Source organism: Aspergillus foveolatus, assembly GCF_047715535.1.
Source record: "Aspergillus foveolatus strain CBS 279.81 unplaced genomic scaffold BDW70scaffold_45, whole genome shotgun sequence".
NCBI lineage: Eukaryota > Fungi > Ascomycota > Eurotiomycetes > Eurotiales > Aspergillaceae > Aspergillus > Aspergillus foveolatus.
Window position 1 is genome coordinate 162,388 of NW_027396109.1, and position 11,763 is coordinate 174,150.

The 11,763-nt window shown below is 52.6% G+C and overlaps 4 protein-coding genes across 4 annotated transcripts; 2 read left to right on the forward strand and 2 right to left on the reverse strand.

Annotated features, from left to right (window-relative positions):
- Positions 1 to 309: 309 nt before the first annotated feature.
- Positions 310 to 6,815, forward strand: BDW70DRAFT_169840 (uncharacterized protein; the record flags this gene model as incomplete). Its single annotated transcript, XM_073742786.1, has 6 exons — positions 310 to 973; positions 1,025 to 3,970; positions 4,020 to 4,121; positions 4,172 to 4,428; positions 4,482 to 5,314; positions 5,345 to 6,815. The coding sequence occupies 6 exons, from the start codon at positions 310 to 312 to the stop codon at positions 6,813 to 6,815; spliced, it is 6,273 nt and encodes a 2,090-aa protein (XP_073593740.1).
- Positions 6,816 to 7,267: 452 nt separating this feature from the next.
- On the reverse strand, positions 7,268 to 8,261 carry BDW70DRAFT_140791 (uncharacterized protein). The gene is made up of 3 exons (XM_073737677.1): positions 7,986 to 8,261; positions 7,651 to 7,821; positions 7,268 to 7,556 (listed from the first exon to the last, which is right to left on the reverse strand). The coding sequence occupies exons 1-3, from the start codon at positions 8,156 to 8,158 to the stop codon at positions 7,511 to 7,513; spliced, it is 390 nt and encodes a 129-aa protein (XP_073593741.1). The 5' UTR covers positions 8,159 to 8,261; the 3' UTR covers positions 7,268 to 7,510.
- A 463-nt stretch (positions 8,262 to 8,724) lies between these two features.
- On the reverse strand, positions 8,725 to 10,401 carry BDW70DRAFT_169842 (putative MFS transporter; the record flags this gene model as incomplete). Its single annotated transcript, XM_073742787.1, has 2 exons — positions 10,121 to 10,401; positions 8,725 to 10,066 (listed from the first exon to the last, which is right to left on the reverse strand). Exons 1-2 carry the CDS (start codon positions 10,288 to 10,290, stop codon positions 8,725 to 8,727), a joined length of 1,512 nt encoding a protein of 503 aa, XP_073593742.1. The 5' UTR covers positions 10,291 to 10,401.
- A 508-nt stretch (positions 10,402 to 10,909) lies between these two features.
- On the forward strand, positions 10,910 to 11,510 carry BDW70DRAFT_140792 (uncharacterized protein). The gene has a single exon (XM_073737678.1). The coding sequence runs from the start codon at positions 11,113 to 11,115 to the stop codon at positions 11,341 to 11,343; it is 231 nt and encodes a 76-aa protein (XP_073593743.1). The 5' UTR covers positions 10,910 to 11,112; the 3' UTR covers positions 11,344 to 11,510.
- The last annotated feature ends 253 nt before the right edge of the window (positions 11,511 to 11,763 follow it).

Below are 11,763 nucleotides of genomic sequence, written 5' to 3' on the forward strand. Positions count from 1 at the left end.
TCTTGTAGGCAACTGCCTTTTCCCCGTCACGTATTTCGCATCTTTTTGGGCGTTGCTCGGGATATATGTACCAAGTCGCAGGCCCAGCTGAGGCCACCGACTTATACGCCGACCATAATCACCGACTTTTGGCGTCGGGGCCGCACGTTCTTCTGATGGCCTGATAATGACAACAAGTCACTACGGCTTCCTCTTTACTTTTATCGCGCAGGGATAGTTTCACCAGACCGTTCCTCGGTCTCCGGTCGAGACTGACACAGAAGGAGCAACAAACCCAACCAGGTCAACTTCAATCAACAGCTGAACGCGATGATTCCCCCAGAGTATCAGTTGCCACGTTCGGTCTGGGACCTATTCGCAAATTGGGCACAAACGCAGCCAGACCACACCGCCGTGATATGCGGCTCCCGCTCAGTATCGTACAGACAGCTCCATGACGGAGCAACGCGAATCGCAGATCTGCTCCTCGCTCGGTCTATCCAACGTGGCGATGCGATCCCTGTTTTGGCGCGGCGGACGCCAGAGATGGTTGCCTGCTTTCTTGCCGTCCTCAAAGCAGGTGCTTGCTATGTCCCCATCGATACGGAATCATGGAGTGATGACCGGATTCGCTGGACGCTGAGCAAGGTGAAGCCTGACTTTGTCCTGGATGCTGATGGAAGTGGGAAGTACTCGGAAGGCGGAACTGAATTTGACCTCATTAGCTATCAGCAGATTGAAACAGCGTTCAAAGATTCAGCTCCATCCAAAGCTAATGGCGCAGCTCCAGTGTTGGAGACGACGGTACCAGTACAGCCTACAGACCTGGCGTATATAATCTTTACCTCGGGGACGACGTCTGCTCCAAAGGGGGTGATGATCCCGCACCGCGCATTGCTGAATTATGTCCAACAGGGGAATGAGGAAACACCGTTCAACGGTAATCCTACACCGGAGGATTCGTTATTGTTGATATTCTCGCCCGGGTTTGATGGTACGGACTTGCTTCGCCTCCCAGCCTAACTGAGCTAATCCTTCCGCGCAGCATGCACAGGAGTCCTGTTCTCAGCTATTTGCAATGGCGCGCAGCTACTCATTGCAGCTCCATCTGATTTCCTTCAGTGTGCAACCAAATGCACAATACTCCCTGCCACCCCCTCCGTCCTCCGCAGCATTTCGGATCCTGATACCTGCTCGCGCATCCGAACGATCATCATGGGCGGCGAAGCACCCACGCAGGCCCTTGTTCAGGCTTGGGCGAGACCCGGTCGTGAGATTTACAACGGCTATGGGCCAACAGAGACAACCTGTGCTTCGCTGATGGCGAGGCTCACTCCAAACTCTCCGATAACACTGGGCCACCCCATGCGAAACAGTCGGATTGTTCTGCTGGATAACAGCATGTCTGCCTCAGACTATGGCGAAATCTGTATTTCCGGCCCTGGATTGGCTAGGGGGTACTTCCGCAACGAGGAGTTGACGGCGGCGAAATTTATCATCTTTGAAGGCGAGCGGTTCTACCGCACGGGGGACTTCGCGCGGCGAACCGAGCACGGGCTTGAGTTTGTCGGCCGCATGGATAGTTTTGTGAAGAACAGGGGATATCTGATTAACCTGGAATCGCAGGTAATCCCTCTGCTTAGCAGATGTGCGGGCGTGCAGGCAGCGACGGCATTTATGTATCAGGACCGACTGGTGGCGTTTGTTACTCCTTCTACGCTCGATACCGGAGCTCTGAGGCAGTCTCTGGCCAGTCAAAACGATAATTTTCTCGTGCCTGATCGGATTCGTGCAGTGGACAGTCTTCCACTAACACCAAACGGCAAGATTGACAATCGGGCCTTGAAGCTACTGCTGGATACCGACTCGACCAATCAAGACCCGGTGCTGAATGGAGGCTCGAAGATGGATATACTCAAGGCAGCCATTTCTATTGCCCTGTCAGTACCGGTTGAAGAGATCTGTGAGGAGCAGTCCTTTTGGGAGCTAGGTGGCAACTCGTTGGCTGCAGTCAAAGTGTTGTCGTTGCTCCGTACTAGGGGCTTCAACCTCCAGCTCCCAGCACTTTTCGAAGCTGGCCCTCTTACTGCTGTTTCCGAATCCATCACAGCCAGCGTTGCTGTTGCGGAGAGATCGATGGACACACGCTCTGTTACTGGACCCATGACAACAATGCAAATCAAGATGGTGCGTCGCTCGTTGCAAAATCCTGGGTTGGGATACATGCTTTTGCGCATGACCTTGCCCCATCCTGGGTTTGCAATGAATGAGCAATGGCTGCAAGAAGCCTGGCGCTCGCTCATGCAGCGCCATTCAATATTTCGCACGACGTTCTGTCTCGCGGACGAGAGACTACGTGTAGCTCCCACGGCTCAGTGGGACTGGAGCAGCCAGCAGGCCAACAAGGAGGATGCGGACAGACTGGTTCAGGCACATTCGTCAGAGCTAAGGCGGATGATATCTCAAGAGATTTCCGGGAAAGAAATTGCGCCTATGACTGTATTCCGGCTGGTGACTGTCCCTGACGAGCGATCCACCTTGCTAGTCCTCGCCCACCACAGCCAGGCAGACGGCTGGTCATTCAGCATCCTTCTTGATGAGCTCCGAGCTCTTCTGGACGGCAGGACCCTTCCTGAAGCTTCAGACTTTATCCACGTGGCTTGTGAGCAACGCAAGCTGCAGGAAAGTAAACGCGGTAGTGATTTCTGGGATAATGTGCTGCAAGCACATCCCGATCCTCCAGTCTTGACTTTGCCCCCTCCTACTCACAGCAGACCAGCCCCAGATTGGACCCCGAGCTGCAAATTAGATCTTGCTCTCACACCAGACCAGCTAGATAAATGCGCTCGGCGGCTAGGTGTCACGCCGACTGTGATGCTGTACACCGCATGGGCGGTCGTTCTTTCGTACTATACCTCGTCCGACCAAGTCGCCTTTGGTGCTGTCTTCTCGGGGCGGAATATTGCACTCCCTGGCGCTGATCGTGTTGTTGGACCTTTACTGAATACCTGCCCCTTTTTCATTGACTTTGACCCAAACGAAACAGTGGCAGAATGCACATCTCGCACGTTCGCTCGGTTACTGCAGATGATCGAGTACCAATGGTCCGCAGACGTGGCAATGGCCAGTATGCCTACGGACTACATCAAGAATGTCTTGCAGACTGTCGTAGTCATGGAATACGACTTACCAACTGTGACAGAGCCTTGCGAAGCATTCCCAGTTCCGTGGACCGTCGAGCGTGAGGATCTTCTCGAGTTCGATATCTCGCTCCTTCTCGAAACCGCAGAGGGATCACTGCAGGGTCGTATCCTGTACGACGATTCACGATACGACATATCAACTATGCAGAGAATGCTCGTCCACTTTAAGAATGCCCTGTCTTGCCTTCTAGTCTTGGAGACAATATCCATGCAGCAAGTGTACGACTCCATATTGACTTTTGAAGAGCGCCAGTGGCTCCTGGAGTCTCCCCAGCCAGAACCAAATCTTTATGCGGTGTCAGCAGCAGTGAAAGATGCGTTCGAGGTCGCTGCGTCACGATGGTCCAATCTACCAGCGCTTGAATCTCCTTTCGGTTCCATGACCTATTCCGAGCTGGACCTTGCTGCAAACGCCGTCGCCCATTCCGTGTCAGGAGTCACCAAGCCTGGAGATGTGGTTGTAGTCCTGGCGGATGGCTCGTTACATTGGGCTATATCGGTAATTGCCATTTTTAAGGCGGGCCGTATCTGCTGCGTGGTGGATAGAAACTTACCGCGAAACCGGGTTGAAGCTATTATTGAGCAGACGGGGGCATCGACATTTGTAGCCGCTAACAGGGCCTGTGCAGAGGTCATTCAGTACAAGAAGAGCCCAGGTTGGTTCCTCGTCATTTGTGACGAACTACTGCAATCATGCTCGGTGCAGACAGATCGGCTGCCAACAATATCGAAGCCTCGAGATACAGTTTACCTGGTCTTCACGTCGGGGAGTACTGGAGTTCCGAAGGGTATCTCATCACTCAATGTCATTGTAAAAGCTGTTGCTAACTCCCGCAGGCGTCCCTCTCCATAATCTGTCTATCCTCAATGTAATCAGACACTCGTTCGTCCGCATAAACTCAGCCCCAGGCCGGCGAAATGCTCAACTCCTCTCATTAGGTAACATGTTATGTCCTAACGCAGCCATGACAACCTGCTAATTATCGCAGGTTTTGATGTCGTTCTTGTCGAGCTCTTTGGTTCTTTATGCTACGGAGCAACCCTGGTCCTAAAGGATCCCAACGACCCCTTTGCCCACTTGAAACACGTTGACGCAACCCTTGCCACTCCGTCGCTGCTCTCTGCATGTCAACCAGAAGACTTTCCAAATCTAGATACAATCGCCCTTGCGGGTGAGCCGGTGCCGCAGGGCTTGGCCGACGCTTGGGGGAGTAGACACTTACTCAATCTCTATGGGCCTGCAGAGGTACGCAAATCTGACTCTTTTCCAGAGAAAGAACCACTAATGGGACATGGCAGTGCGGCATGATCTCAACCGGTACACGCCTCCTTCCTCGTCAAAAAGTCACTATCGGACGGCCTCTGCCGGGAATGAACGCATATTTATTCAACCACCGCCGATGCCCAGTCCCCTCTGGGGTTATAGGGGAGCTTTATCTCTCTGGGGACCAAGTAACGCCAGGATACTGGAACTTCAAGCATAATGCGACTTTCACACACGATCCCTTCTCCCCGGGCCAGATTATGTATCGAACCGGCGACCTGGCGTACTGGGACTCCTTCAGAAACCTCGTATACGTCCGAAGAGTGGACAACCAGATCAAAGTACGCGGTTACCGTGTTGAACTTGAGGAAATTGAGCGCGCGCTGGCCAGAGCCGATAGTCATGTTCGAAGCGCAGCGGCTATCGTCGTAGATAATGTGCGGATCATCGCATTCGTCGCGCCAGAAGCAGTCGACGTCTCTGCCCTCCGCCGACAACTGGTTACCTTGCTGCCCAAATATACCAGGCCCACCGAGATCTTTGCGCTCCCATCTCTACCAACGTCCGCGAATTTCAAGATCGACCGGCGGGTGCTGGTAGACCTGGCGAGAACAAACAAGGGCCAAGGTGAACTGCCATCTACACCGACAGAGACTCTTATTGCGGGAATCTGGAGAAACCTGTTACAGTCTCACTTGGACCCGACTCGGGAAATCCAGCGCGATGATGATTTCCTGGGCATCGGCGGAAACTCGCTGCTTTCAATCGAGGCGGCGAGAAGCATATCTACCGCACTAAGCCATCAGATTCCTATCTCGGTTCTCATTCGGGAGACTGTGTTGTCTGACCTGGCAAGGAAGGTCGATGAGTATATCGCTAAGGCTGCTAGTGAACATAGCAAAACCGAGGACGGCACCACCGGCTCGTTTGCATCCTACCTCAAGGCAAACCCTACTCTAGCCGAGGATGTAACTACACCGTCCTACCTCGAAGAAGAACTGTTCCATCTCTACTCACAAACAGATACGAAGAGTGCATTTCACGTAGCGGTTCAGTTCGTCGCTACCGGGCTTGTTAACCATGAGGCTCTATGCGATGCCTTCACAGCCATCATCCGCGAAGATCCCATCCTCCGAGCACGCTATTCCGCCGAAGGAGGTGTTCTTCGCCGGACGGTCAGTGAACAGGTCTCCTCTCCCAACTTCTACGCTGGGAATGCCATTGGTTCTGAGCAGCTTGAGGATCTTGCTAACAAGCCCTTCAACCTTGGATCGGATCAGCTTCTGCGCGTTGTTATCTGGGAGAGAGATACAAACACTACAGTTATCACAATTGTCGCGCACCATATTATCACTGATAAAGCTTCAATTGCTCTCATGCTACAGGCTTTAACCCAGAACTACCGAGCTGCCCTTGGAAGAATTTCAACAACTCAAAACCGATCCACCAGACTACCCGAGACCATCAACTATGTAACATGGGCGCAGTGGTTGTACGATACTGGAAGCACCAGAAGCAGCACAGAAGCAACGCGCAAAAAGGAAGTGTTCTGGAAATCCTATCTTCGTGACATAACCCCATTGCCGACTCTTTCTTCACACCTCAGCAAGACTGCCTGCCACGAGGGCACTCACCGCTCCATTCTCATCCCATACCACGCAGGAAAGCCATCCTCACAGCGTCTCGCCATCGCGGCAACAGCGCTTTCTCTCCATAGCGCATTCCAAACGACTGATATGGTCTTGGCTGTTCCATTTGTCAACCGCGACGACGAAGCCACGTCCAAAACCCTCGGGCTGTTCGTTGATCGGTTACCTATCCGCCTAAACCTGAATAAGTACTTGGAGCCTGATAGCATACTCCACGAGACTAAAGACACATTCGTCACAGATGTATCAGATCAGATATCTGATGCCGTGGAACATTACCTGCCTTATAGGCACATTGCAAAACTCCTATCTGACACGAACACGGATACGGACAGCCTTCCTGCTGAACCCTTCTTCGCCGCGATGGTCGTCTACCACTGGGCCTCTGACGCGCTGGAGAACAGCCTTGACCTCTCCTATCCAACCTCTACCTTGAGCGGGAATTTCACCTCAGGTGGTAATGATAATGGCAGTACTGAAGTTAACGTGCGCAGCTGTCCTATTCGCCCTCGTGGCGCAATGCACCCCCTGACGTTTGAGTTCACCGAGAAAGAGGATGGATTATTGTGCGTGCTGGAGTTCAACCCTGTTCTTCTGGCGCAGGAGCACGTTACGGTCATTTTGGAGGCGCTTCCAAGGGTTCTTAGTGGTCTGGTAGAGGGACTGCGACCGCGGCAGATTCTTACTGCTGTCGCAGTTGGGCAGAGCAGTACGGGTTAGCAAGTGGTTAGTTTCTTAATGCAGCGCAGTACGGCTTAGAATATACAGATAACATCTCTATATTGAACCAAGCATCTCTTTGTGACTACGAAGTCAGCGTCTCATCTTCTTCCCTCCTTTTCTTCCCACCATAGCTGGCGCCGGATGATTGATATTCATAACGAGTCTATGTTGCCGACACCTTTCTTTATGCTTAAACTCTGTTTTGAAGAATATATGTGTCCCGGTTCTTATATCCGGTTAATATTTTCCGTTTGGCGATTTGCGAGCAGAGCTATATAATTTCGCAAACATTTGGATCAACACTGCAACAAGGCAACCAGATTATCCGCCTTAACGTACCTAATCAGAACCCGGGTCCAGATATCAATGCAGACATATCTCTGTGTATACCTTCTACTACCCTTCTTAAGGTGTTTTATACAACGAATTGATGGCATGCGACATATTTTACCCGTCACGTCAGCCGAAAAGGATCAGACGCATCGGATCGTTTCGCATTCAGGTGTCGTAGCTCAGAACTACCTAGGGTACGTATGTCTGTCTATATACAGACAAAGCATTCGGGAATGGGAATGGTAACCTGGTACTCTCTGAGATCAGGTCAAGTGGGCTCGCTCAAAACAGAACAGAGCAAGTAAAGAAACAGCACGAGGCATCAAGAACCAGCTCAACCCGACTTGACTCAATCTAAATCAAGCACTGGCCTCGCCTTTCCGTTCCGCAGAAAGAAGCTCCGAACTGTCCAGACAGTAATTATCAGCAGCGCTTGAATCGTCCCGCTCCCGCCAAAGGGGCACAAGAAGTTCAGGAATAGAAGAGATTGGATACTCACATTGTTCCCTGCAGCACCCCAATAGTTTTCTTCTGCTCCTCTGTCCGTTTCCTCAGCGTAGCCAACTCTGATGCTGCTGCTATATTCTCTGTCGCATTCTCATTACTTCGACTCCGCGACACAACCTCTTCATAGGATATAGCTCGCTGTTGGAATTTGAATGGGCCCTTCCTGTTTCTTATCAGTTCTAGTGTCTCAACAAATATCCTTAGGAGGTGCAGGAATATGGTATGCAAGACGTATGACGTCACACATCGTGGCCACGAGGCAGGCGTTCCGAGCCGGAACGGAAGCGTGGGGCGTGGGGAGACTAGGGCTAGACGGTAGATACATACTCAGCTAGAAACCCGCGTGGCGTCTGCGGTTGCGATTGCGATAGCGTGTTGTTCGAAGTTTGCGTTGCATACCGAGCCGGGACAGCGATTGAGAAGGTTCGGTGGTGCTGTTGAAGAGCAGAGCTCGAGGACAGAGAGCGCTGGAGGGTCGGGCGGGCAGCGTTAAGGGACATGATGACGCTACTAAGATCTATACTGTGGACGAGTGCGTTATGGTTTTTCCACGCCGGCAACGAGTATTAGAGACAAAAGTGAGTTATATTAGCAGACTCAATCAGTAGGAGACAGTTTAGTCGAAGAATGTGGTTTAGCTTAAGAAATCATTGAAGCATTTAATTGAAGTGTTTATATAACCGCTCTCGAAGTGTCGCCATTCACGTGATTGCGTATTCTTCCTGATGCGGCGGCTATGATGCAGTGGAGATGTACAGGCGAACCAGAGCATTTTGGTAAGGATAAGGGAATGTCTATTTGCTAGATAACGCGGACCAGAGTCCTCCGTCTGGCCGTGCGGGTTACTTTCCCCAGTTCTTCCCCGCATTCACCCCCCACAGGGACTACTGAGTCTGAGGGACTGGGAGCTCTTATGGTGGCCATCAGTAGGCGCTATTAGTGGATAAGAGTGGCTGATGTCATCAACATACAGAACAGCAGACTCTGGGCATAAAATTGTGGAAAGCTTAGCAGGAACGTTTCATGTTTAATCCTCAAGTGTACAGTACGGTTAGATATATACAAGTTACAGACCATACCGGAACCCGCTCTGCAGCTCCCTTGCAGCCGCAATTTCAATGCCCTCCCTCTCCGCGATCTTCTCCAATACCTTCTGATCCTCCTCCGTCAAGACCGCACCGACATCCTCGAATCGTTCCTGGCGCTTATTCAACGATTTGAGATGGAAGTACATGAACACCGCCATGAGCCCTCCGATCACCTGGAGTGCAATGCATACACCCATGGCCGGGCGGTAATACGGCTCGTCTGTGTCGCGGTAAGTGAATGGCGTCCAGATACTGGCCGAGTTGCCGACGGAGTTGATGAACGCATACGCGGCGGCGCGCTTTGCCGGCGGGCGGGGAATGGCGCCCGCAACCCAGGAGTAGACGGTGCCGTTCTGGGCGAAGACGAAGATCATGAGGAAGAAGGAGAAGTAGCGGGGTCCGAACCCGTCAGTTGTCATGAAGATGACGAACCCGATGATGGTGATGGGAATGGGGTAGATGAAGAACCAGAAGCGGGATTGGTAGCGGTCGGAGAGGTGCGAATGGATGAGGGAATAGATGACCATGAAGATGTAGGGCGGTGCAACCAGGAGGAGGGAGATGGTTTTATTGTACCCCAGCGTGTCGGTAAGTGTTGGGAAGAAGTTTTGGAACCCGCTGGCGCCGGTGATGGCCATATAGGCGATAGCCAGAGCGTAGGTCTTGATGTCTGCAAAGGCCATCTTGAGGCCCTTTACTTGGCTCCCTTTACCGGCTTTGTCAACGTCTGCCTGTGCAGCTTCAATCGCAAGACGCTTGACGGCCACATGCTTCATTTCCTCGGGGAGCAGGCGCCAGTTTTCAGGAAAGTCCGGGAGCACGACGCAGACCACTAGACCAATGAAACAGGTGATTGCGCCTTCGATGATGTACAGCCATTGCCAGGCGGACAGGCCGCGCGCGCCTGCCAGGCCATCGAGAATGCCGGCTGCGATGAGGTTTCCGAAAGCACCGCTGAGCAAGGAGCCGGAATAGAAAATACTCATCCGAAGAGCCAGCTCCTTCTTGGTATACCATTTAGACAAGTAGAACAGCACTCCAGCAAAGAAAGGCGCCTCTACCAGACCGAGGATGAAGCGACAGGCGACGATCCCGGCGTAGTTTGTGACCTGGCTGGTGACGGCGGACACCAGACCCCAGGCGACAATGAAGAAGCCGAGATAAAGCGACGGGCGGCCCATGTAGTTCAGGAGCAGGTTTGAAGGAACTTGCATGAGGATATAGCCGACGAAAAGAATCGACAACCCTACTTGGTATTGGTTCCCGACCAAGCCGAGGTCTTCTGGGAGGCCTTGCAGTTTTGCGGCCGGGTAGTTGTTTCTGATCCGTTAGTCAGGCGAAATTTGAAGATTAAAACGCGCGCGTCGAGCATACCTGTCGATGTAATTCATGAGATAGACAAGAATGACCAACGGCATGATAATACTGTCAATGCGCCGCCGGAGCTTGCGCTCAATCGCCAGCTCCTCTGGTGATAGAGTGGCGACATGGCCGACCTCCTCATCGTGCGTGATATTGGCCTTCTCGACAATGTCGTCGGCCATCGTGTAATCTGAAGTAGGATGTAAGTGGAGAGTAGTGTTGAGATTCGATAACCTGTGACATAACCAGGGTCCCGTAACGACTTTATACCCACGATCAGCTATGGGTCATGGAGCATCAGCATGACCATTTTCTCCCCGATCAGGTTTCATTGTCGAGCTACTAGCAATACAGCAGGTCTGGCGGACTCCCGAGTCTGGGGTAGGGACCCAGAGGCACGCCACAAGAGTCTAACCGCCAGCTGTGATTTGTGATTGGACCCGCAGCAGCCCATCTCGACTTTCCAGCAGAAGGTGGGCAGGCGTTGCATTGGGGATGCGGAGAAAGACCGGGGGCGGGCCACTTAAAAACGGGTGGGTGCTCACTCAGCCAATCGTTCGCACGGCGGGCTCCTTGCACCCACCACCCTTGCAAAGCTATTCAGCCATTTTGCCAAAAAATGCTGTTCTTCCGCATAACGTGGGGGTCGGAGCATCTCCGTAGTGGGCAAAGAAGGTTTGATTGTGGATTCCGCCACCGCTACAAGTGGCATTCCGAGGACTGGTGCTGAGTGTAGTAAGGAGTAACTTGTAAGCGGTCTGCAGGATCCCCGCCTTTTCCCCAGTCATCGCCTGTCCCCAGGCCTCATTGGGTTGGTTGAGGTCGATGAAGAGATGGACCATGGTTACCTACTCTGGAAGCAGTCCAGACGTCCGTACGCTCCGGCTGACCAGACATGGCTAATGCGTTGCACCCGACCGGAACGGTAAATCTTGCGCCCATCCATCACCATCGCAGGGTGTCCGAGTGCCCCAGTTTAGCCGTACTCTGTTTGAGTGCCGGCAATGCAGACGTCACACCATCCAAGACTTGCTAGTGAAGTGTTCCCAATCGTGGAGTCCATCATTGACAACTGGCATCGCCCTCGTATCAACTCGCAGCATCTCCGACTGTTTCAAATGCACGGAGCAACGGTGCGATTGCATGATGCATCGGCTTCGAACTCGGCACATGTTAAGCTCTGCCCAGGTGTCCTGATCAACAGGGGAGAGGTTGCACGCTCGCCAGGGGTTTGAGCGCTCGCAGGGAGTAGCGCAGCAAGCTCTTGCAGTTCAAGCACAATCAACTACCTCGCAGTCCTTTCTGAAGTGTTAGTCCCAGGCGTGGAAGTTTGTAGATAGAATCATGGAGGTTCCAACGGATCAGTATTCGTCTTGACCCTGCCAAATTCCTCGGCATCCCGGAGGGATCCAGATTGTCTTCCAAGCCATTTGTGCCTCGGTCTCATTTCGGAGACTGTCCGCTTGGGACTGAATGAGGATTTTTCGGCCGGTTGGGCCAATAATGCTTGGCGGATTCGACTTGTTGGCAAAGAACAAACCCCGAGCAGAAGCCAGTCCAGGTGCAGAAAAGCAGACGAGGCGCTAGCAGACCTCCTTGGCGCTCTCTGGTCGGAGCATCTCCTTGAGGCAATTGGTATTGAGGCCGCAGTCAAT

Bases quoted from the DNA above. Each gene is read 5' to 3' on its own strand.
- BDW70DRAFT_140792 (XM_073737678.1), top strand. From the start codon at position 11,113: ATGCAGACGTCACACCATCCAAGACTTGCTAGTGAAGTGTTCCCAATC.
- BDW70DRAFT_140791 (XM_073737677.1), bottom strand. From the start codon at position 8,158: ATGTCCCTTAACGCTGCCCGCCCGACCCTCCAGCGCTCTCTGTCCTCG. The intron at 7,822-7,985 runs GTATGTATCTAC...GATAAGAAACAG, and splicing joins CCACGCGGGTTTCTAGCTGA to GAAGGGCCCATTCAAATTCC. The intron at 7,557-7,650 runs GTGAGTATCCAA...CTGTCTGGACAG, and splicing joins GGGGTGCTGCAGGGAACAAT to TTCGGAGCTTCTTTCTGCGG.